General features: G+C 32.9%; 2 protein-coding genes across 3 annotated transcripts in view; one reads left to right on the forward strand and one right to left on the reverse strand.

The window, feature by feature from the left end:
* The window catches only part of LOC118205459 (pancreatic lipase-related protein 2-like), a 124,450-nt gene extending 107,967 nt beyond the window's left edge, over positions 1-16,483 (reverse strand). The window contains exon 1 of one of the 2 annotated variants that reach the window (XM_085820443.1): positions 16,318-16,483. In XM_085820443.1, the coding sequence (XP_085676569.1) occupies positions 16,318-16,369 (52 nt within the window). In that variant the 5' untranslated portion in view covers positions 16,370-16,483. Of the gene's footprint in view, positions 1-9,291; positions 9,496-16,317 lie in introns of those variants that run through there. The other variant, XM_085820444.1, reaches the window with a different exon arrangement.
* The window catches only part of LOC146996224 (cytochrome P450 2J2-like), a 39,736-nt gene extending 18,108 nt beyond the window's left edge, over positions 1-21,628 (forward strand). Inside the window, exons 3-8 of the mRNA XM_085820445.1 lie at positions 3,005-3,114; positions 7,973-8,274; positions 10,974-11,092; positions 12,420-12,675; positions 14,534-14,721; positions 21,356-21,628. Of these exons, the coding sequence (XP_085676571.1) occupies positions 3,005-3,114; positions 7,973-8,274; positions 10,974-11,092; positions 12,420-12,675; positions 14,534-14,721; positions 21,356-21,534 (1,154 nt within the window). The 3' untranslated portion in view covers positions 21,535-21,628. The remainder of the gene's footprint in view (positions 1-3,004; positions 3,115-7,972; positions 8,275-10,973; positions 11,093-12,419; positions 12,676-14,533; positions 14,722-21,355) is intronic.

The following is a 21,628-nucleotide window of genomic DNA, read 5'->3' on the forward strand; positions in this document are numbered from 1 at the left end:
TTTAAGCCCAAAGACGCGTTCGCCCAGAAGGGCTATTTGCCTCGCAACGGCATTTTTCGTCAAATTGCTAAAAGCATTGAATCACTTTCCATATTGTTGCTAACAAATGTTGTTGTCCTGTGTTATATTCAAAGAAATTAAATAACGAAGAAGCTGCATGAATATATGTATGTTTCTCGCACTGTAAAAAAACAACGGTACCTAAATCGATCAAATTTTGAATAAGGTAGTCCTCCACCTGAATATGGGCATCTGGAAGCCCGAAATTTGAATTTCGAATTTGTTTTATTATCTATTTCATATTCTGTAAAACTTCAACGAATTTTTGATTAAAAAACTTGATTTCAAAACGAGCAGTGGCAACATTGTACGGAAGGAAACATTTTTATCTCCAGTGCGCGAGACTGGCTATCGGAAATTCTAGAGATATGTTATTTTTAAACATTTTTTAGCCCAAAGGGATTATCCCAAATGCCCTCGAAACGTGTAAGTGTGGGTAAATTTTAAAAAAGTCCCTTTGGGCCTAATATAAAATCTGAAAGCTTTCAAAGTTTTTTTTCTTTTTTTCGTTTTTATCCCAAAATGGGCTATTAGTCTCGAATTCTGTGTCGAATCACTATAAATGATGAGTCTCTTTTCGTACTGTTGCCAGCAAATATTATCGTCCTGTGGTTTTTAAAAATAATTAAATAATGAACCGTCTTCATGTATTTATGTATGCTTCTCGCATTGTGAAAAAAGACAGTACCTAGAGCCTTCTAATATTGAATAACATAGTCCTCAATCCGAACATGTGCACCTGGTAGCCCGAATTTTGAATTTCGAAATTGGTTTATTATCTATTTCATATTTTGTAAAAAGAATTTTTGATTAACAAACTTCAAGCATTTGGAAGTGAGCAATGGCAATACTGTACGGAATAAAATATTTTTATCTGTAATGCGCCAGACTGTCTGTTGGAAATTCTACACCTATGCTGTTCTTAAATATTTTATGATTTTGCTGTCGAATCAAATTTTATGTGGCGTAAGTGCGAAGAACATGCTATTTAATAATTAAAGTTAATGCAGAAATGTTAATAATAAAAAGACCAAAAAATTTTTTGCAAGCCATCTTGTTATACAAACTGAACATTGATATGATGAACTGAGAAAAGACTGAAAACAAATAGAAAAATGTATGCCAACACTTAACACTGCATCAAGAATTCTAAACATAAGCTGGAATGCTGCTTTTAATTCTTTTTAATTTTGCTGTTGAATTGTATATAGAAGAAAATGATGATTAATAATAAAGCTAAAAAGACAAAAAATATGAGGTTGTAGGAGTGACTGTAACAGCAGACTGGTAGATTAGCACCTCAGCGAGAGCATAAGAAAACCTTAACAAATCTTTAAGAGTGAACGTTAAAATCTTAAATCTTTCAATTCTCTCTCTTTTTAGTCCAAAAGGGCTTTGTCCCTGAAGGACTACTGTTTTCGTTTTGCGATGAATCACTATAAATGTCCGTTTCACTTTTCAAACTGTTGCCACCAAATGTTAGAGTCCTGCATTATATTTGAAGAAATTAAATAACGAAAAATCTGCATGAATGTATGTATGTTTTTATTATGATAAAACAACGGTACATAGAGCCATCGAATTTTGAATGAAGTAATACTCCTACGAATATGGGCCTACGTAATACTCCTACGAATATGGAAGACCAAATTTGAAATTTGGAATTCGTTTTATTAACGATTTCATATTTTGTAAAACTTTAACGAATTTTTGATTAACAAACTCAAGAATTTCAAAGCGAGCAACTCTACGGGAAAAAAAAAAAAAAAAAAAAAAAAAAAAAAAAAAAAAAAAACTTCTTATCTCCAGCGCGCGGAACTGAGTATCAGAAATTTTAAAGATATGCTCGTTTTAAAGTTATTTTGCGACGTTGTTATTGAAATGAATTTTATGGTTTAAGAGCAAAGAACATGTTATTTAATAAATAAAGGTAACACACGAAACGTTAAAAAAACGCCCCTTAGGACGTAATTTAAAATCTAAAACCTTTCAGATTTTTTTTTTTTTTTTTTTTTTTAATGATAGTGATATGTACTTTCTTTACCATGAAACTGCTGTGAATAACAAAAAAACTGAGTTTGTTAATGAATGAAATTTATGCAATGTTAATAAAGCTGATGTCAGAGTGTTAATCTAAGAAGACCTATAAAAAAGGATAACGCACATCAGGCAACTTAATCTATATTTAATACAGGAATAGATTTCCACATCCAATCGTAGCAGTGTGAGCATCAGATTATCATTGGTTAGTAAATGTGAAAGAAATCGCTTGAACAACAAACTTCTTTTATGAATAATATTCTTAGATCGTTTCAGAATTCTATGATTTTTTTTAACTGTTTTCATTTTAAACTATGTATTAAAATTTTCAGAAAAGAAATTAATTAAAATATTTGTTTTTAAGAAATTATAAATGATCGGTTTTCGGAATCTGGCTACTATATTATTACTTTTGTCTATCGTTACTTTTAAGCGGTGTTCATGCAGAGCGAAGTTCGCTTAAGCGGAATTTTACTGTGTTTCAGAACTTTATAACTACACAGATATATATGTTCCTTTACATTTATGAATTACTTATTGAAAGATTATATTTGTTTTAAAATGCATGGAATTCCTTTTTAAATGTTTTTTGAATCCATGTGGAATGTAATAATCACCTTTAAGAAGCATTTATTTTTACGACGACTTTGAATGTGGTATAGCAGAAACTTTATTTTTGGCCTTGAGTTAAATAAAAGCTATAATATATGCAAGCGTATGTTTTTAAGTATTAAAAGTAATTACTCTGCATGCTCTTCTTAAAGAACTTTCTTCCTTTCGAAACTATATTCACTTAAATGCGTACGTCCTTTAAAAATAACTATTCATATGTGTACTCTCGTTCCATAAATTGTGCATCCTTGATATGCAATTAATGTTTAAATGTGGGGATGGAAATTTCCAGGTCCATTCTTCGACACGAACATTCACGTTTGGCAGGAACAGCGCAGATTTGTCGTACAGTCAATGAAGGACCTTGGGCTTGGTAAATCAAAAATTGAAGGACACATCCTGGTAAGTGATGTAAATTGTTTTATGTTGTTTCTTAGGTAAATATACGTAGAACCTGTTTTTTCACCACTGTTGAAGGTTTAATGGGAAAAAAAAAAAAAAAAAAAAAAAATACTGAATATTTCTGAAACAATTGTTTGGTCTGAAGGGGGAAGAACCCTGATATCTCTAATACCCTCCCCCTCTTAACTTTCGACTTCCATCCTAATTTTGTGGGAGATGTTGCACTTAGCAGTATCCTATTACTGCTGTTATTCACCATGCTAGTTCGCATGTTCATCGAAAATTTGCAGAGAGAAGGCAATTTTCAAGATCTCGCGGGGAGGGGGGATTGTCAAAGTTTGGATAAGTGCCTCGCTTTTCTCAGGGGAACAAGTAGAAGGGGCTCTAGATAACCTACAGAAATTCGGAAATTCGTTTTAATAAAGAAATTATGAATCCCAGATTTCAATTTTGAATTAAAAGTATAATTTCGATACGTTGATTCTAAGGTAACCAATATAAAAATGTATTCAAAAAGGGTTCTGCTTTTTTAAAAGGAAATTTAAGAAAACAATTGAAACGTAAAGGAAAAGATTAAGAATGAAATCGATAATGCTGTTGATTTAAGTATTTCAAGTAAACACATTGAAATAAAAATATTAAAATCAATTACACAAACTTGGCAAGCTTATTTATTGCTGTAAATAAGATTTAGTTCGCAAACACCTAATATTCGCAAAATTGAACGCTTTGAAATACCCTGAACAGCGCATAAAAATTAATTCATTAACTATTGAAGAACGTTTATTCTGTTTTATATGAAAAATAGATGGAAGTGGTAGTGACTTAAAAAAGGAAATCGTTCATAAGTTTTGGTGGTCTTCGCATAGCTATTACGCAAAAATATGATCTTAGTAATAAGCCAGGCGACTTCTCGCACAGGAGTGAAGAACTAAAACACAAAGAAAGGTTTAAATTGCTCTTTTATTTGATTAAACTGATCAACAAAAATGCACGTACTTCGTGCTCACAATAACACAGACTACTTGCGGTGGGAAGTTAAGAATAATTTAGCAATGACTTTAAATGGCAAAGAGTAGTGCTAGACTACTTAAAATTAACAGGCTGTCTCAGCAACCTACATCGGTGATAGACTTTACATAAACGGCCAGAAGGCGTATCGGCTACTCAGAGTAACTGCAGGAAGGACAGAATAGCAACGTGCGCTGTGCTAGCGAAATTACGTTTTGACTAACTTTCTCTATTCGCCTGTTTAAATACTGTTTTTCACCTTAACTTAATTTGCATCCTGGCGAAGAAATACGAGAGCAATTGAGGAGTTCAGAAAAGATAACAAAAATTAGACTATTGGTTATTCAAACTAAGGGTAACCCTACAATTAAAGAATTAAATCTATAAATATCCGGTATACATTGGTTATTAAAACATGTGGCACTGAATGACAAATCATTAAAGAAGATCGAAATAGCAGCATTTTGAAGCAAATCAGTTTAAAATTTTTATGCATGTTGTCTGCGGGAATTGAATGCTGCAAGGAACACGAAAATAAATAAACCCTTGCAATCCAAAACTGTAACTGGGTAGGAAGCCAAATGCATTACAGAAGAATTACGTCGTTTTTCACACCAAATAAGAGAAAATATTTCTGAAAATATTTTTAAAAAATGTTAAAATTTAGCTATAAAGCTTAATTCTGTTGAATATATCAACAGAATTTAAACAGAAACTAAAAACGAAAGGTAAATAATTCATATCACCAAGAATCAATCGATAAGAAAATTAACTTTACAAAATAAAAAGTGCTTTTATAGCAGAAAATAAAGAAGTGCTAGATGTTTTAATTTCAATCATGTTTATATCCAGATGAAATCGCGAAATTTTAAACTGATTTGCTTCAAAATGCTGCTATTTCGAACGAAGATACGAAAAATTAAAAGAAATTAATTATTATCTATTTGCTATCCTGGATAACTAACATCTTTTACAAATCCAAAATGTAACGTGGCAGGGCTTAATTTCTAAAAGTAGATGTGCCGGAGCCCAATGAAAGACCATCACGAATGAGGAACAAGAGTAAATAAATAAACAAAATGACTATTAAAATCATTAATAATTTAAAAATTAAATAATTAATGAGTATTAAATTAATTAACAATTATTTAATTGATATTAATAATTAATATTCATTAATTATTATTTAATTAATTCACAATTAATTTATTATTATTTTTAATAATTAAAGATTAAAGTAATTGAATAATTAAAATTAAATAAAATGTAAAGAGATAAAATTTAATAAACGATTTTTTATATAATTTTATAGCTAAAATAAAATTTTCTAGATCAAATTTATACTAAAATAATTGTTCCGTTTCATAAAAAACTGCCGGAGCCTTCTTATTTAGGGCTCCGGTGCGCTCCGACTAGAATTACAATATTTTCCCAAAACTAAGAATTACCGGAGCCGGGCTCCGGTGGGCTCTGTAACGTGGAAGGGTCTAGATCAATGGTTATCGCCTTTTTTTCTTTCGCGTACCCCTTAATGAAATTTAATTATTTTGCGTACGCATTAATAATTCTTATGGTGACCTGTATATACCGCTTTGAAAGTGACAATTTTTTTCATTTGATAATATTTCGTTTTGACTGGACGGTAGGAAAATTATATGAAAAGACAGCGGAAAAGGCAGAGGAAAAAATTTTAAATCCGTTATCATTGAATTTTTTTAAATAATAAAAATTTTTAAGCAAAATGAATAAAAATAAAAATGGGAAAAAAGAAATACCTTAATTTTACTTTATAAAAAATATAGCCTGAATTCTAAAATAAGTTATAGCGTTAGATACTCACACGGTGAAGAAGGCGATTGCTTGTGGATGTGAATTTTGATCCAATAAACCATAGAATTGGGAACTTCTTCGTAACTGGGAAATCTGCAATCTGGATATAAACATGAACTTCGTGATTTCGAGACGATATCTAACTTATCAAAAAAGGAAATGTGAAAGATATATGTTTGGGTTCACCGAACAATTTTGACTTATTGAATATTTCGTTTATCTGGAAAAGGTAATATTAATTTTTAATATAATTCTTGGTAAGAAGCAGTTTTGAGTATGAAGTATCGAAATTTCTAATCGTCGAATTTTATTGCAGTTTTCTGTATTACTGCCACAAGTGACAGAAACGTTTCTTGTCATTATACATGTGGCGTTCCGACAGATACTTCAACTTCTATTCATGAGATGGCGCCACGTGTAAAATCCAGTTCTTAATCGGAGCAGCAAAATGACGTCATTACTCACTCAGACTTCTCGAAAAACAACTGTACGCGACGGTAGCATGAACTGTGTTCCGAGCTCTGCGTTGATCTCTGCAATGTAATTTAAATTGTAATTTAGTACTTAATATATTCTTTTGTTATAGGAGATTGTCTACTCTTATTTTCTTTAATTATATCATGCATTAAGCACACACGACCACCAAATACATATTTGTTTGTACTACTGGAAGCAAAAGTTGCCAATGAGAGTTTTGATTATTGGTACTTGTCCATGTAGTTATTTTTATTAGTATAAAAAATACTAACTCGCAAGAGCATTATGTTAAAAACCAAAGCTAAATATTTATTCTTCTAGTTGCGATTGTTGGCTATTGGCAATGTGCACAAATGCTAAGACAGGACACCACTTTTAATATGAATTGCTTGCTAATAAAAGGTGACGATGAAACAGCATGATTGTGAGACTGTTAATTTTAATATTCTCACAATCAAAACAATCAACTAATGTCAATTAAACATGAATCTCTTCTTTGCATCATCTCAACAACTGAACTGTAGGTGTGTTGGGTGATGAGCAAATGTTTCCATATTCGATTATACGCGTATTACGTAAAATTTAGGTATAAAATTCTCCTGTGGAGTAAAATCGTCAGGGAAATACAAGGACGTTAAAACCACTATAAATATGAGGGAAACAGCAACAGAAGCAAAACAAAATATGCTAAATAATCAAAGTATTCATCGGGACATCAAAGTTTCGAGATCAAATATAATACTTAATATATTTCTAGCCTTTAACTAGAAAACAAAATATGCTAAACAATCAAAGTGTTCATCAAAACATTAAGGTTAGAGATAAAATTTAATTTTCAACACATTTTAGCCCTTAATTTATGTTTTTGTTCCAAAGAGCAAAGTCTTTTTGTTTGTGAAATGTTTAAAACTTCTTCTACCAGAAAAAAAAAAAAAAAAAGATAAATTCCATATTCTCGTTTAATTCCCACGTTTTTATGTACCCGGCTCATCAATGCATACGAAATCAGAAATCGAGAGGGAGAAAGAAAATTAAATGTAACTAATTATAAATATATAATAAACATTGCAATTTACCTTGAGTATAAGTCTTGAGACGACTGAAATTCTGTGATACAGTAAGTCATTACGAGATTGGATTTATGGACGACCCGGTCCCTTGTCAATGAAGACATTATGACCAGTGTAGGTCGCCTCGATCATACCAAGCTTGTTAATAAATAAGAAACATAAAAAATAAAACACAATCATACAAAACAGTAATAAAAATAAGATAAATCGGCGAGCAGGAGCAATACAAAGCATGAGTTCCAAATTTTTTCTGGTAAACTTCACATTAAACCAATAAGATCTATCAAAGATCAACACTTCGCCCGTTTAAAGCAAAGTCATAACGAGAGTGAAAAAAGAAAAAATGTAGAATTAACACGCAGAACTGAAGACTCTGAATTATCGACTTCAAAACAGTTTACGTTTAACCTTTTGCTCTCCCTTCCTTAATTTATTTATCAACATTCTAAAAATTTTCATCTTTTGTACAGGAAGAAATCAGCAACTTCTTGGAAGTTCTGAACAAACATAATGGAGAACCGTTCGATGTGATGACTCCGTTAACTCCAAGTATGTCCAACAATATATCTTCACTGGTTTTTGGTAAAAGGTACGAATACAATGATCCCGAGAGAGTAGAATTGGACAAAAGTTTAAACGACGTTGAAAAAGCTTTGGGGCAAGCGGCATTCCACGTATTCTTTCCTTGGATTAGATATTTCCCATTAATAATCAAATGGATGAAATTGGATGACGCAGTGGAATCTAGTAAGAAATTGCTCAAGATTTTCGCGTAAGTCGTTGAATTATTTCTCAGCAATATTTTATGTCAAAAGGTTTTTTTTTAGAGATTTTAATCAAGAAAAAGACATTTTATTTCACATTTTTTATACCGACAATAAAAATATGAGAAACCCTCGTTGAGCAGGTTTTCTTAAACTTTTTTCAGTCGCGACCCCTTTTTATCACTGAAATTTTTTTTGTGCCCCACAGAGCCCCATAATATTTACAAAAATTTTGTTTGATCCCATAAGTATTACGCAAATCCTACACACGCGTGAGTAAAACTGTCAATTTTTTCACTTGTACTGTAATATACTATTGCAGTTTTAGGTCATTAACTTTAATTTCTAATTTTAAGACATAGAACAATGTGAAAATTTTAAATAAGTAACTGACGAAATGACAGCGTCGCGTGCAAAGCAAGGAAAATGAACGTTTATATTATCAAAAGAATGCGCCGAAAGATTTTCCTTTTTTTCTTTGTCTGTATTGTCTTATGTTTACTTATTTTCAGATGCATTGTGTAAAAATATTTGGTAATTGTAAAATTATTATAGTAAGTTAAAGAAATATCAAAATTGCTAAAAGTTTTGGCGACCCCCTGCTGCAGGTCCCGCAACCCCCTGAGGGATCGCGACCCACAGTTTAAGAAACCTGGTTTAGAGCGATTAATTTATCCGTTAATTATTGAATACTAAGCGAACTGTGCTAAGCAATTGCAGTAAACTTATGAATAATCATAATTCATTCATCGATTAATTAAAATAATAAAATATAATTAAATTAATTAAAATTAATAATAATTAAAATAATAAATAAAATTATTAATTATTATTAATAAATAAAGTAAATTAATTAATAATTAATTAAAATAATAAATAAAGATAAAAATTTGAACTGAATTTTAAAGGATGAAACAGTGAAAGTTAAATAACATGCTTTAAATTTTTAATACATGGACATTTTACAGAGATAATGTTTTAAAAACTGATTAAATGTAATTTGCTTTAGTTGGAGGTCGTTTTACCTTTAGTGGTGATCTGAAGATCATTTTCAGTGGATGCAGAAGACTGGTTGCCTACCAGCGTCAATCAAAATTTTCATAGAATGTTCAAACGGGATGGAAACTAGTTCTTTTGCATTCGACTTCATCATTGTAATAATATAACATTGTCTTCTTGTTTGCTCGCCTAATTGTCTTCTTTACCCTCCGTCACGCACACATTCTTTCTCTAGTTGAAAGAAATCATTTTCGTTTAACATATTTGAATGAAAAAGGGAACAAGTTTATCGCCGTAACATTCCCCTGTGGTTAAATTCATTTCCCCCCCCTTTTTTTTTTTTTTTTTTTTTTTTTCAGTTCTTTCTTGCAAAGAGATTAAAAAATTTCGCATAATATTTAAAATAAAAGTTAATTAATTTTTAAGACTGAATATAGTAACAATATTTTATACTTACTCACATTAAATAACTACCGAATTTTTTCTTCAAAAACGAAGTTTTGCCGTAATGATTAACATACTATACTAGAATATGGCAATATCCTCCCTCATATTATAATAATTTTATAACAGAGCTATATGCATTTTGAAAGGATATGACACAAGTCTTTCTTCTTCAAAGGGCAAAAATATGTAGCGGTATTTCATGAGAAAATTTAAATTTAAATTTTTAAATGATATACGAAAAGAAAAATGTATGAAAAACACTTTTACTTCTTGAATTCGCATCATATTTCCTCCAAACTCGTATAATTTATCTATAAAGTTACGCTAATATTTTAGGGTTGTTCCTAATTTAAAAGTTTACTTTCGTGCTTTGTTTTACATTTGTCATTTTATTTTCCATGTAAAAATTATTAAATTCATCCGTAAATTTGAATTTTCTCACCCATACTAACATAGTCACTCAATATTTGAATTCGAAATTATGTGTTTAATGATGTGAGGTCTCATTTCTTTTTGATTTTTGACACTGATTTGAATTTGAAGTAATCTAAAAGCAGAATGCTAAGAGTTCTGTGCTTTTGGATAATTGTAAATTCAAAATTAAAATCTGATATTCAGTACTAAATATAATTAATTAACAGTAACAAACAAGTAATAATACAAGATGCTAAAAGATGTACCCTGATCAGAAATGAAAACTTAACTTTTCAAATTTTTTTCCTGTTCCTAAGTTTGTCTTTTCTCTAATGTTTGTTTTTCTTAATCTTCTGTTGTCCAGGGATTCAATTACTAAAAACTCTTGCCACTGAAATTTTGTCTACTTTTATTGAAAAACCGTTTTCTTCTTATTGCTAGAAATTATTTCTCTGTCAAATGTAATCACAAGAATCTCGTTGACATCCCATTTTGTACTTCTATTCATTCCAAAATTGCTTGGCTTCTTTTAATACCTAACTCAATTTTCTCTGCTATTAATAGAATCTGTTTTTTTATCCTTGAATACACTATTTCAGGTTTAATACCCGGAGATAGCATTCTTTGTTAATCTTGACATACATTTGCCAAAGTGAAAGAGGTTTATGATTTCACATTAAAGAATATTCTCTTCCATTGCGTTACTAAAACCGAAAATATTCACACTGATTATGGCTACACTGTGCTTATCCTTTTAAATTTTTTTAATGCAAAGACAACTCAGAATAAATTTTTTCTTCAGCGTAGAAAACCTAATATCTATGTAATTTATGATTTCGTACTTTAGCAAGAAAGCAGAGGAGCACAAAAAAACACTTGATCCGAGAGACATCCGTGATTTCATCGACAGTTACCTCATCGAGATGGAAGTAAGGAAAGCCAAAGATCCTCAGACAACATTCTCAGGTATGCATGCGGAACTTATTTCAAATAAATACTTTTTGATAGTCTTTATTATTAAAATTGGCTCTTTTCTTCTTTTTTATTATCTTCATCGCTTTCGCTCGGAATAATGGTATAATGTTACTAGCTTTAGTTATTGATCACTTATTATTATGTAAGATATGGTCTTTTACTACTACTATCTATCATCTAGTTACAATCAGTAATCGTTAGTGTTTTATCACCCTGAAAGATTTTAAAGAAAGGAAAACGTCAAACATAATATGAGCTATCTTTGTCGCTACAAGAATAATGATGTCTTCTTAATCTATGCCTAACAACAAAAACACTTATTTGCAGTTAGTTCTGATAGAAAAACTAAATATATTTTCTGACTCAAACCTACAGTGCCTCTAAGTAATAAAAAATTTGCGTGATCCTAAAAGAAAATAGTTAGGGAATTCCAACTCAAATTTGTGAAACAAAGTCGCTTAACTAGTGTTTTAGTTACTCGTTCTAAACGTAGAAAAACGCTGTGGCAGACGCTAAGTACCTCAAATATTGTCTATAAAGCTTTCATGATGGAATGTTTCTAACTACATTGTCTATGCTTAATTTAGCAGAAACCTTGTTGAACTACTTAGTGACGTATCGCTGAATCCAAGTGTGTAAATGAAAAGTCCAGAGAAGGGTTAAACTCACCATTTATTATCTCAAACTAAGAACACAGATGGCCTCTTTCTCGGGCTTACAGAAAAGCCTCCACTTGGAGTTTAAATCAATATAAGAAAATAAGAAACTAATCTAATGCTAAACTAAACTGAACTTAGCCGAAACTGTACACAATTATCTAACGCAAGTTGGCCTTTAATAAGTGGCGAATATCAGCAGGCACATACGATAAGGCCGAGCGTAGATAGCTTAAACAACGAAGTAGCCTGGCGGTAAACACGCGCCGCTAAGGAATCCTAAGCTCTTCTGCTGAAGCGAAACCTTCCTTTAAATACTTTTTATCTACTTTACATGCAGTGCGATACTAAAAACTTATTCTGGCAGGGAATAGTAGGTGAGAAACGAGAATAGACAGTAAAGCATGTTTAAAAATTAAAATAACTGTTAGAAACTTAACCTCTACATCAGCACTGCTTGATGACGACTGTTACCTGTTAGTTGGTAACTGTTATTTACTATTCGTATGCGATTCACATCTTCTTTACTATTAACCATACTTTGATTTAAGTACTTCTTGAAAGCGTGAATTTGAAATATAAGTAATGGATTAAACATACTATAAATATATACAATAATATTTCCTATCTTCTACTGCAATAAAAAGAACCTTATCTTTCAGATGAATCTCTCAAAGGATGCGTTTTCGATTTGTTTGGCGCTGGCACCGAGACTGTTCGGACCACCATTTCGTGGTCTTTGTACATCATGGCTGCTTTCCCAGATATACAGAAAAAAGTGCAAAAGGAAATTATGGATATTTTGGGGACTGAGAAGAAACCAGAATTTCAAATCCAAAAAGAAATGCCTTATAGTCATGCAGTACTCTTAGAAGTTATGCGATGGAAGACGATAGTACCTCTCAATCTTTTACGCTAGTAAGCAAATAAAATACGATTTATATTTATGAACTGATGTACTTGCCTAAGGGATTAAATAAAAGGCCCTTACATTACATCCATAAAACTGGATACATCAGTATGATGAAATTACTTTTTTAGATGAATTTTCAATTAGTAAATTTAGTGCGAAATTTCCCATGAAAAGTAAAGAGGTCCCTATGAAATGAGGTACTAAAATATATTCAAAGCATAAAGTTATCGTAACGTGATTCTGATTTACCAAGTTTCTTGAAGTTAGACAAGAATGTTTTCTTTGCATTCGACAATCTGCTGAGCTATAAAAATTATATGTTTTGAAGTTTCATGAAAATTGAAATTTCGCAGATGAGTTTAACCTAACTGGTGATCACAAAACGTTAATGATCAAAGAACGTTGGAAGGTTTCTCTCTTAATATTCTGGGTCAAGTCAAATTAATTTTATAGGAAAAGAATTTATAGGTAGTAACTTGGTTTACTTTAATGAAAAAAGATTATTGTCCAGCCAGATTCTCATGTTTTCTTTCATACAGGGCAAAATTAATGACATACATGTTTACAGGATCTGATCATTTTTTTAAACTTCTTGGTTTCAAAGGTGTTGCAAAAGTTTGGAAATTTGAATTTTGAGCAGGCTGCAAATTATCATTTCTAGTTCCACACTCACACTCTTTTTTCTCTTAGACAAAAACTGACCCTACGAAACTCATTCCTGATAATAATAAAAAATCTCAAAAACTCATCTTAACCACTTGATAAGCAAGGCACGTAAGAAAATGGAGAGTATTCGATCAAGATGCAGTATTCATCTTTAGCAACGTTTTAAAAACCTTTCATTTTATCTTCCATTACCAAATAAATCTAATTTTCGACTTTTTGTTCAAATGTTCTTGACACACAGTTTCAGTAGCAATAATAACGGGTATTTGAATTGAATCATGAACGAATAAATGCACAAAATAGCTATGAAAAATTAAGCAATTAAGATGAAAAGGTGATCATAAAGATAAAAAGAATATGAATTCAACCCTCAGGTATGCAGATTCTAGATATCTAATATTCTAATTATTCAATCGCTTATTTTTCTTAGGTCAATGTAACCTTAATCATGCTGTTAATTCATTTACTTGTTTTTTATTTTTTCAATTCATTAAAGCAATATAAAAACATAATACAGCACATATAATTTATTGAACTATTAAATTAGTAAAATTTAACAAGCTATTGAAAAAAATTCTCTCAATAAGAGAGGTGTACCATCTTGTTACAAAATGGCAATGGGAACAAATGAGATATATTTGTTGGATAGAGAAATTTGTATTATATGCACTTATGTTTTTAAAGTAACATAAGGGCATATAATACAAATTTAGTAAGTCGGTAAAACAAGAGTCTGCCTTACACGATTAACCACTAAGCCGTGACGTAAGCCAATTGATCACGGAGCAAAAGTTTACAGTTTTTAGAAATATCTGGAAATAAGGCGTTTCTATTGTTTACAATTTTCATGAGTAATTTTTTGGATGTGATCAGGACTTTTTGTACGCTTTTTAGTTTTAAAAATGTGTATTTATAGATATATGATGCTATTTTTAACGCAATTCCGGAAAATATCAAATATAATTTTAGAAAATTCCATGTTTTCTATAAGAGGAAGAAGTCCTAAAAAGACGTTAAATTCAAAATGAATGTTTTAATAATATTAAGGAAGAGTAATTAATTCGAATGTTAAAAATATGTTGTTTCTTTCAGTATCATTTTATTATAGTTCTTTATTATGATGTTCATTTTAAACTGAATTTGATATGTATAAAGTAGCAAAAATCTTTAAATGAAAACTCCTTTCTCTATCAAAAGTACATCGGCAGCTACAACTGTTGCGGGATATGATATTCCAAAGGACACCATTGTGATGGCGAATATATGGGCTTCACATCACGACCCTCAAGTTTGGGATGACCCAGACAGTTTCAAACCAGAGAGATTTCTTGGAAAAGATGGAAAATCTGTCATCAAACCAAAATATTTCTTGCCTTTTTCTGTTGGTAAGTGCAAACTGTAGAAAGCATCCTTAAAAGTGTTTTATATTCAGTTATAAGTCTTTTATTTTTCGCTGAAATGGAAACATCTGGTCAAATTAGGTATTTTCACAAATGAGGCTGATTTCCAGTACATATTGTTAGCTCTGAATTCTGGAGAAAGCTTGGCTATTTGTAAATATATAGTGTCTGTGCGGCATGGAAGGCACTGAAAATACTAGTGAGTCAAAATTTCTCTGGAGAGGTTTGGTGGTAGAAAATGGGTGGGAAATCCTCGGAACAACTCTCGAGCTGTTCTCCATCAAAATTTAGACGAAACTTCTTTATCTCGGGTGTAAAATCGATCCCCCTCCCTGTGGTTCACTTTGGCTACGTTCTCGGTGATGAGACGGCTAAATGACTAACTCATAATGGCCATTCCTGACGAATGCAGTAATTCGCATGTGAATCATTTAAATTTGTCCGACCATTTGAATCATTTAAATTTATAAGGGAATAATTTTTAAACATTCTCAGGACACAAATATAATTTGCTAGATCAGATATCAAGTTAGGATAAAACTGCGCAAGTCGTACCACCATTTAAGTCGTACCTTTTAAATGTTAGGCGTAATATGACACCAATAGCGCCTCTTCGGGGCAAAATATGTTACCCCCTAGTCAATCATATTGTGCCACATCGTGTTCGTCTCCCCGTAATATTTGTGAGCAAGACCGCGAAGAGATTATGATTCAGTGTCTAAAATACAAAGGTCGTGACTTATGAAGAAGTTGAAGAAGCTGAAAAAATATCTTTGTGAACATTTTTGTAATTAACTGGATAAGTAAATTAATTGAGAAAAAGAAAGTTTTATTGTAATTGTCCAATTCCAAACGTAGTACGACTTAAACTGTATAGTACGACTTAGAATACTAGTTGTATATGTCTTATTAAGTTCTTGTTCATAAATTTTATTAATTTTATCCAAGACAGTAGACTGCATAGAATTTTATTGTAATAAAAATCAGCAGCGACAACACAAAATATTATTACCACACATAATTTTTGTTTTCATAGTCCCTACAATTTATATCTATTTTTTCTCTGGGGGTAAGACTTACAAAACCTTACCCTACATTAAAACCTGAAATAACACTAACTTAATTAAGGGCATGAATGATATAACAATAACACACAACATATAAAGTGAAAAAAATGCATGTAAAGTACAATTCTACTTTTCAAAATTGAGAAAATTCATAAAAACACTAAAACTCTAAGAGATGGTGGTATATAAGATATCAGAATACTGTATTAGTGGAAGGTCTGAAACGTGAATTATGTAAAATAGAAGATCATCTGTTGACCTTTCTTCGTCATTTGAATTCATCAATTTAAGAAGATCACTGAATGACTGTAGTTTCTGTGCTTGCTTGCTTTATAATTAATTGTCGAGATTTGTCTTCTGCTTTAGCTGATCTCAACCTAGAATACGATTTTATACTTATATCGGATAAAGAATTAAAAAAAGTAGAACGACTGCATAATAAGAAAAAGCTATCGCTTTTATCTTCCCTGCCATAGGAATTTAAATTTAGTGCCAGAAACATAGGACCACTTACCATAAAATTTTGCTTTGTTCAAATAATTCAACAGAATTGCAAACTTTCTCATAAACAAAGGCTGAAATCGCTGTATACTTAAACTCAATAGAAGTGCAGACTACGCTGCCGAAAATCAAGGTTATTATACGCATGATTTGCTCTTCCCGACCAGAAATCTCTGAACGTAAGACATCACAGTCAGCTCCAAAGCAACTACTGCCTTGGGGAACTAAGAGTAACTGTGTTTCCGTCTTTCTCACTTCTGTAATCTAAGTGATATCATTGAACTGGAGCGTTGGTAGAGCAAAACTTTGTTTTTCAACTGACCTTGACTAAAACACTGGCTTTTCATAAGCTCTATTTATCTTCTCCTAAAGGAAAGCAAAAAGAAAAAGGATTGCTGTAATATTCTGGAAAAATCATTCCGCTCAGGTATAAGCTTACAAACATGAGTTTCTGCAAACTTCCAAAATATCTCCAACTATGAAGAGAAATCACTAGATGCTATCAACTTGGTGACAAAAATCTATAAAATATTTTTTTTGCCAAAGTCCGATAGAATTTAACTTTTTTTTTTCAAGGCCTTTACATGTTATCAGGATATACTCTGTTTCTATATATACTGCTGATGGAATTTAAATATTCATTATATATAACTACGGAACATTATACGAAACATTACAAAATAATATAACATACAAATAATAAATTACAAAGCTTAATAAGTTACAAATAATAACATTACAAAATAATAAATTAATTTAATAAAAATATATTACTATCTATAAATTAAAAAAATATTTAACTTGGCAAAAAGTGTGTGGGAAACTACAATATTGTTGCGTGCGTACGGGTTCGTTACGAAATGAATACAGAAGTCCGATGAAAAATGAAGAAAATTTATTATTATCACAACAAATATGATTAAATGTCCTCAAATAAGTGTGCAGTATCACAATATATCACATTAGTATCTTCTAACTACTCAAACGTTCAAGAGAACTTAATTCAAAACAGCTAAAGAAAGCTAATCCGCGAATTCGCTACAATCAACAAGAGCAGTTTTCTAAATAAACTCTTAAAACAACAGCAAGCTAACTAAAATAACTGACTAACTGAATTGAGAGGTTTTCCTCCTTTTTATAAGATTTTTAAACCGCGCGCGAGAACTTTCTGGAACTGTATCGAAATCAGAAAAAGATATTTATTAAATGTTAAATGCACGCGCTATCGTATTTTCAATTTTCCGGCTTAGCTTTCTTTTAATATTCGTTACGCGCTGCACTGCGCAGGAAATAAAACCAATTAATTTACAATTCAACTAACATTAGCTATTTAAATACCAAATCCGTAACACTGCCCCCTTCCCAAGGACTGGACAGGAAGCCAAACTTACAACTGTGGCATAAATGCAATAATAAGCATTACATTACAATAATAAACAACATGAACAATAAATGCAATAAATAAAACAAATCAAATACTAAATACACATTTAGAAACAAAAAGGACCATGGTCTTACACTATTTACAATTATTTAGATTACGTACTATGACAATAGTAATGAGCTAACCTGTCGTATAGCACGACTTTAGGCTTAGAGTTCGAAGATTCAAGGATCCGAACCACGACGTCATTTAGCCTGTTTATGACTGTGTGCGGACCATCCCAAGGTGACTGTAATTTAGGCCTGACTCGTTTTCGTCGAATCGGGTTCCACAACCACACCTTGTCTCCTTTGTTGGATCTATGTCCAGTAGCTCTCGTGTTGTATCTGTGTATTTAATTATGGCAAAGCACACTAGGGCCATCTGCCTAAGAGGAGGGATGCCTTCGTGGAGGACTTTCTAGGGAAACTGGCTCGTATACACGTTACACATGGGGAAAACCATGAAAACGCCCATGCAGCCAGCCCGTTCGCGGAATTCGAACCTCGGACCGAACTACCAGTGTTCAGCGACTTTACCGCTCGGCAGCTGGTGGGCCGTATTGTATCTGGACTTCACTTTCTCCGTCGTCAGGTTGACTCGCTTTCGTGCGGAACGGTGCATCACTTCAAAACGGGCTTGGACATCTTGGATGTATTCCTCAGGCGATGAAGGCGCATCCGTATGGCGATCAAACAGGCGGTCACAAGGCAGACGAATGTCACTACCGAAGAGCATTTGTGATGGGGAATAGCTGGTTAGTCTTGCGATTCTTTTCGACCCTAGTATGATTTCAGCAGCTTCCCGAGCGGGGTCTTTCGAACAAGGCGACGGCATTTCCAGGTGAGGATCCTTTCTGAGGATGGATAGTCATGTCTTCAGATCCTGAAAGCAGTTTATTGTTTTTGAAATCTAAGGAAAAATTGTATTTCCTTAAAAAGTCCAGTCCGAGTATGCATAGATCTGTAATATCCGCCACATATGCCGTGTGGTTGTAGGCGGCACTTCCAAACGTGATGTTCAGGTTTAACTTCCCAGCTATGTCTATCTTGTCACCAGACACAGTCTGAAGGGTAGCACAGGATGGCGTCCAAATAAAATTTTCTTTAAACTGTTCAGCTAAATCTTTCCTAATGATGGTAACGTTAGCTCCTGTGTCAATGATCATATTGCAAGGAACTCATCGATATGCCCATTGATCGACAGTCCGTTACTGTTGCCACTCACCGTAGAAATCTTGAGTGCTTTAAAACAAGGTTTTTCCTTACCTGGCAACCTCCGTTCCTTGATATGGTCATTAATTTGTTTCCTGCGTCGTTGCTCAGAAATGGTCTCAATTTTCGTACCCTGGGGTGTTCTGCAATTCTTTTGTACGTGGCCTTCAGCTCCACAGTTCCAGCACTTTAGTTTCTTGTCAATCTTTTTCCGTCCTATGGCATTTAATTGTCTGTTTAACCCGCCTCTCTTATTTTCCGTGCTCTGGGGTGTTCTGCAATTCCTTCGTATGTGGCCTTCAACACCGCAGTTCCAGCACTTTATGGTTGGTTCCTTCTCACCAATATTTCGTCTCAAGGCATTCAATGGTCTTGTCAAATCATACAGTTTATTATCCATGCGCTGGGGTGTTCTGCAATGCCGTCGTTTGTGCCCTTCAATACCACATTTCCAACACCTTACAGACACTTTGTTCTCACTCCTACTCTGTATCAAAGTATTGACTTCTCTGGCTAAATCATCTAAACGAGCCATCAGTTGATACACTGGCTCGTGGACTCGCACAGCTCTGACTGGGTAACGATATATACTAGTTGCTTGCTCAGCTGCCTCAAACTTCATAGCGTACAACAGAGCGCTTTTTATGTCCCTCACATCTGCCATTCGAATAGCTTTCTGTATTTCAGGATCCCGGATGCCGTCGATGAAATACTGCAGGAACAGGATTTCTCTTGTTTCTGTCGGGCACTCCGAAAAGGCGAGATGGGATAGCCTTTCAACATCTGTGGCGAGCTCCTGGAGTGTTTCGGTAGGCTTCTGTTGACGTGATTTTAATTGAAGCCTAATGTAGTCTTTTAAACACTTTTCCCCAAAGCGCAGCTCCAACGCGCCGGACAGAGCTTCGAAATCTAGCCTTTTGTTTTCAGGAAGGGTCTGAAGGATATCCGCTGCGTCTGCTCTTAAAGAAGCGGCGAGATGACAGGCTTTAACCTGGAAATCCCATCCATTTGCTTCCGCCACTATAGAGAACTGTGTCTTATATACTTGCCAGGAGGTCTTCCCATGATATGTCGATAGCTTCAGAGAAGGACGAGCAGGCATGGGTAGAAATTTTAAACAATCCGAGGTGCTCCCTGCCGTCGCTACGAATTTCTTTAAATTATCAACTTCTCTGGCAACTGCAGAAACCCTGTCATCAATCTGTTGTTGGATAGCAGAAACTCTTCCTTCTATCCGTTGCTCCACAGCGGAAACTCTTTCTCCTATTTGATCTTTCATTGAAGAAACTCTATAATCGATTTGTTGTTCTACGGCCGAAACTCTCTGTTCTATTTGTTGTTTGACAGAAGAACCGTTTTCTTCAGTTTGCCCAACTTTGTTTTCAACCGCGTCCATTCTGCCTTCCATAGCCTCAAATTTATTTTCTATTATGCAGGTAATTTCCCTTTTCATCTCTTCCTGTCCTGCTTCAATCCTCTCTTGACCAGCTTCCAACTTTTCGTGAACGGATTCCTGACAAGTTTTCATTTCTTCCTTAACGGATCCAATCTCTTCTTTAACTGAGTCTTTCATCTCTTCTTTAAATGCAGCAAAAGCAGTAATTAGCTGCCTCAATTGTTCCTCAATCGCTCTAATAATTGGCATTTAAATCCCACTTCTGACACCAAAAACTGTTGCGTGCGTACGGGTTCGTTACGAAATGAATGCACAAGTCCGATGAAAAATGAAGAAAATTTATTATTATCACAACAAATATGATTAAATGTCCTCAAATAATCGTGCGGTATCACAATATATCACAGTAGTATCTTCTAACTACTCAAACGTTCAAGAGAACTTAATTCAAAACAGCTAAAGAAAGCTAATCCGCGAATTCGCTACAATCAACAAGAGCAGTTTTCTAAACAAACTCTTAAAACAACAAGTTAACTAAAATAACTGACTAACTGAATTGAGAGGTTTTCCTCCTTTTTATAAGATTTTTATATCGCGCGCGAGAACTTTCTGGAACTTTCTCGAAATCAGAAAAAGATATTTATTAAATGTTAAATGCACGCGCTCTTGTATTTTCAATTTTCCGGCTTAGCTTTCTTTTAATATTCGTCACGCGCTGCACTGCGCAGGAAATAAAACCATTTAATTTACAATTCAACTAACATTAACTATTTAAATACCAAATCCGTAACAATATAATAAGTCTCAAACCAAACAGTAAATAATAAATAAATGACTAAAGTACACAATAATGCAAAACTAATAAAAACTTTACATAATACAGTACAAAAAAAAAAAAAAAAAAAAAAAAAATACTCAATCATTTGCATAAATTTACATCATCAGTTTGTTCATATTTATCGGTTTTGTCCCAATGAAAAATGTTTCTTCTAATTTACTTTTTTTTACATTTTCTTAGGCAAGAGAGCCTGTCCAGGAGAAACGATGGCTTACATGGAAGTTTTCCTGTATTTTGTATCCATTCTACAAAAATTCGATATCACTTTACCAGATGATAAAAAGCCAACTTTTGACGCAAAGCTTGGGATAACTTATAAGCTCAACCCCCACAAGTTACGATTTATATCCAAGCATTAATTGTGGTCTGGAAGGGGAATGAATCTTCAAGCTCATTTTCTGTCTTCATTTTGTAGTTTCAAATTATCCTGAATTATAAACTTAATTGAAATAA

Source organism: Stegodyphus dumicola, chromosome 7 (assembly GCF_044657685.1).
Source record: "Stegodyphus dumicola isolate Sdum_Otavi_A_Nest chromosome 7, ASM4465768v1".
Lineage (NCBI taxonomy): Eukaryota > Metazoa > Arthropoda > Arachnida > Araneae > Eresidae > Stegodyphus > Stegodyphus dumicola.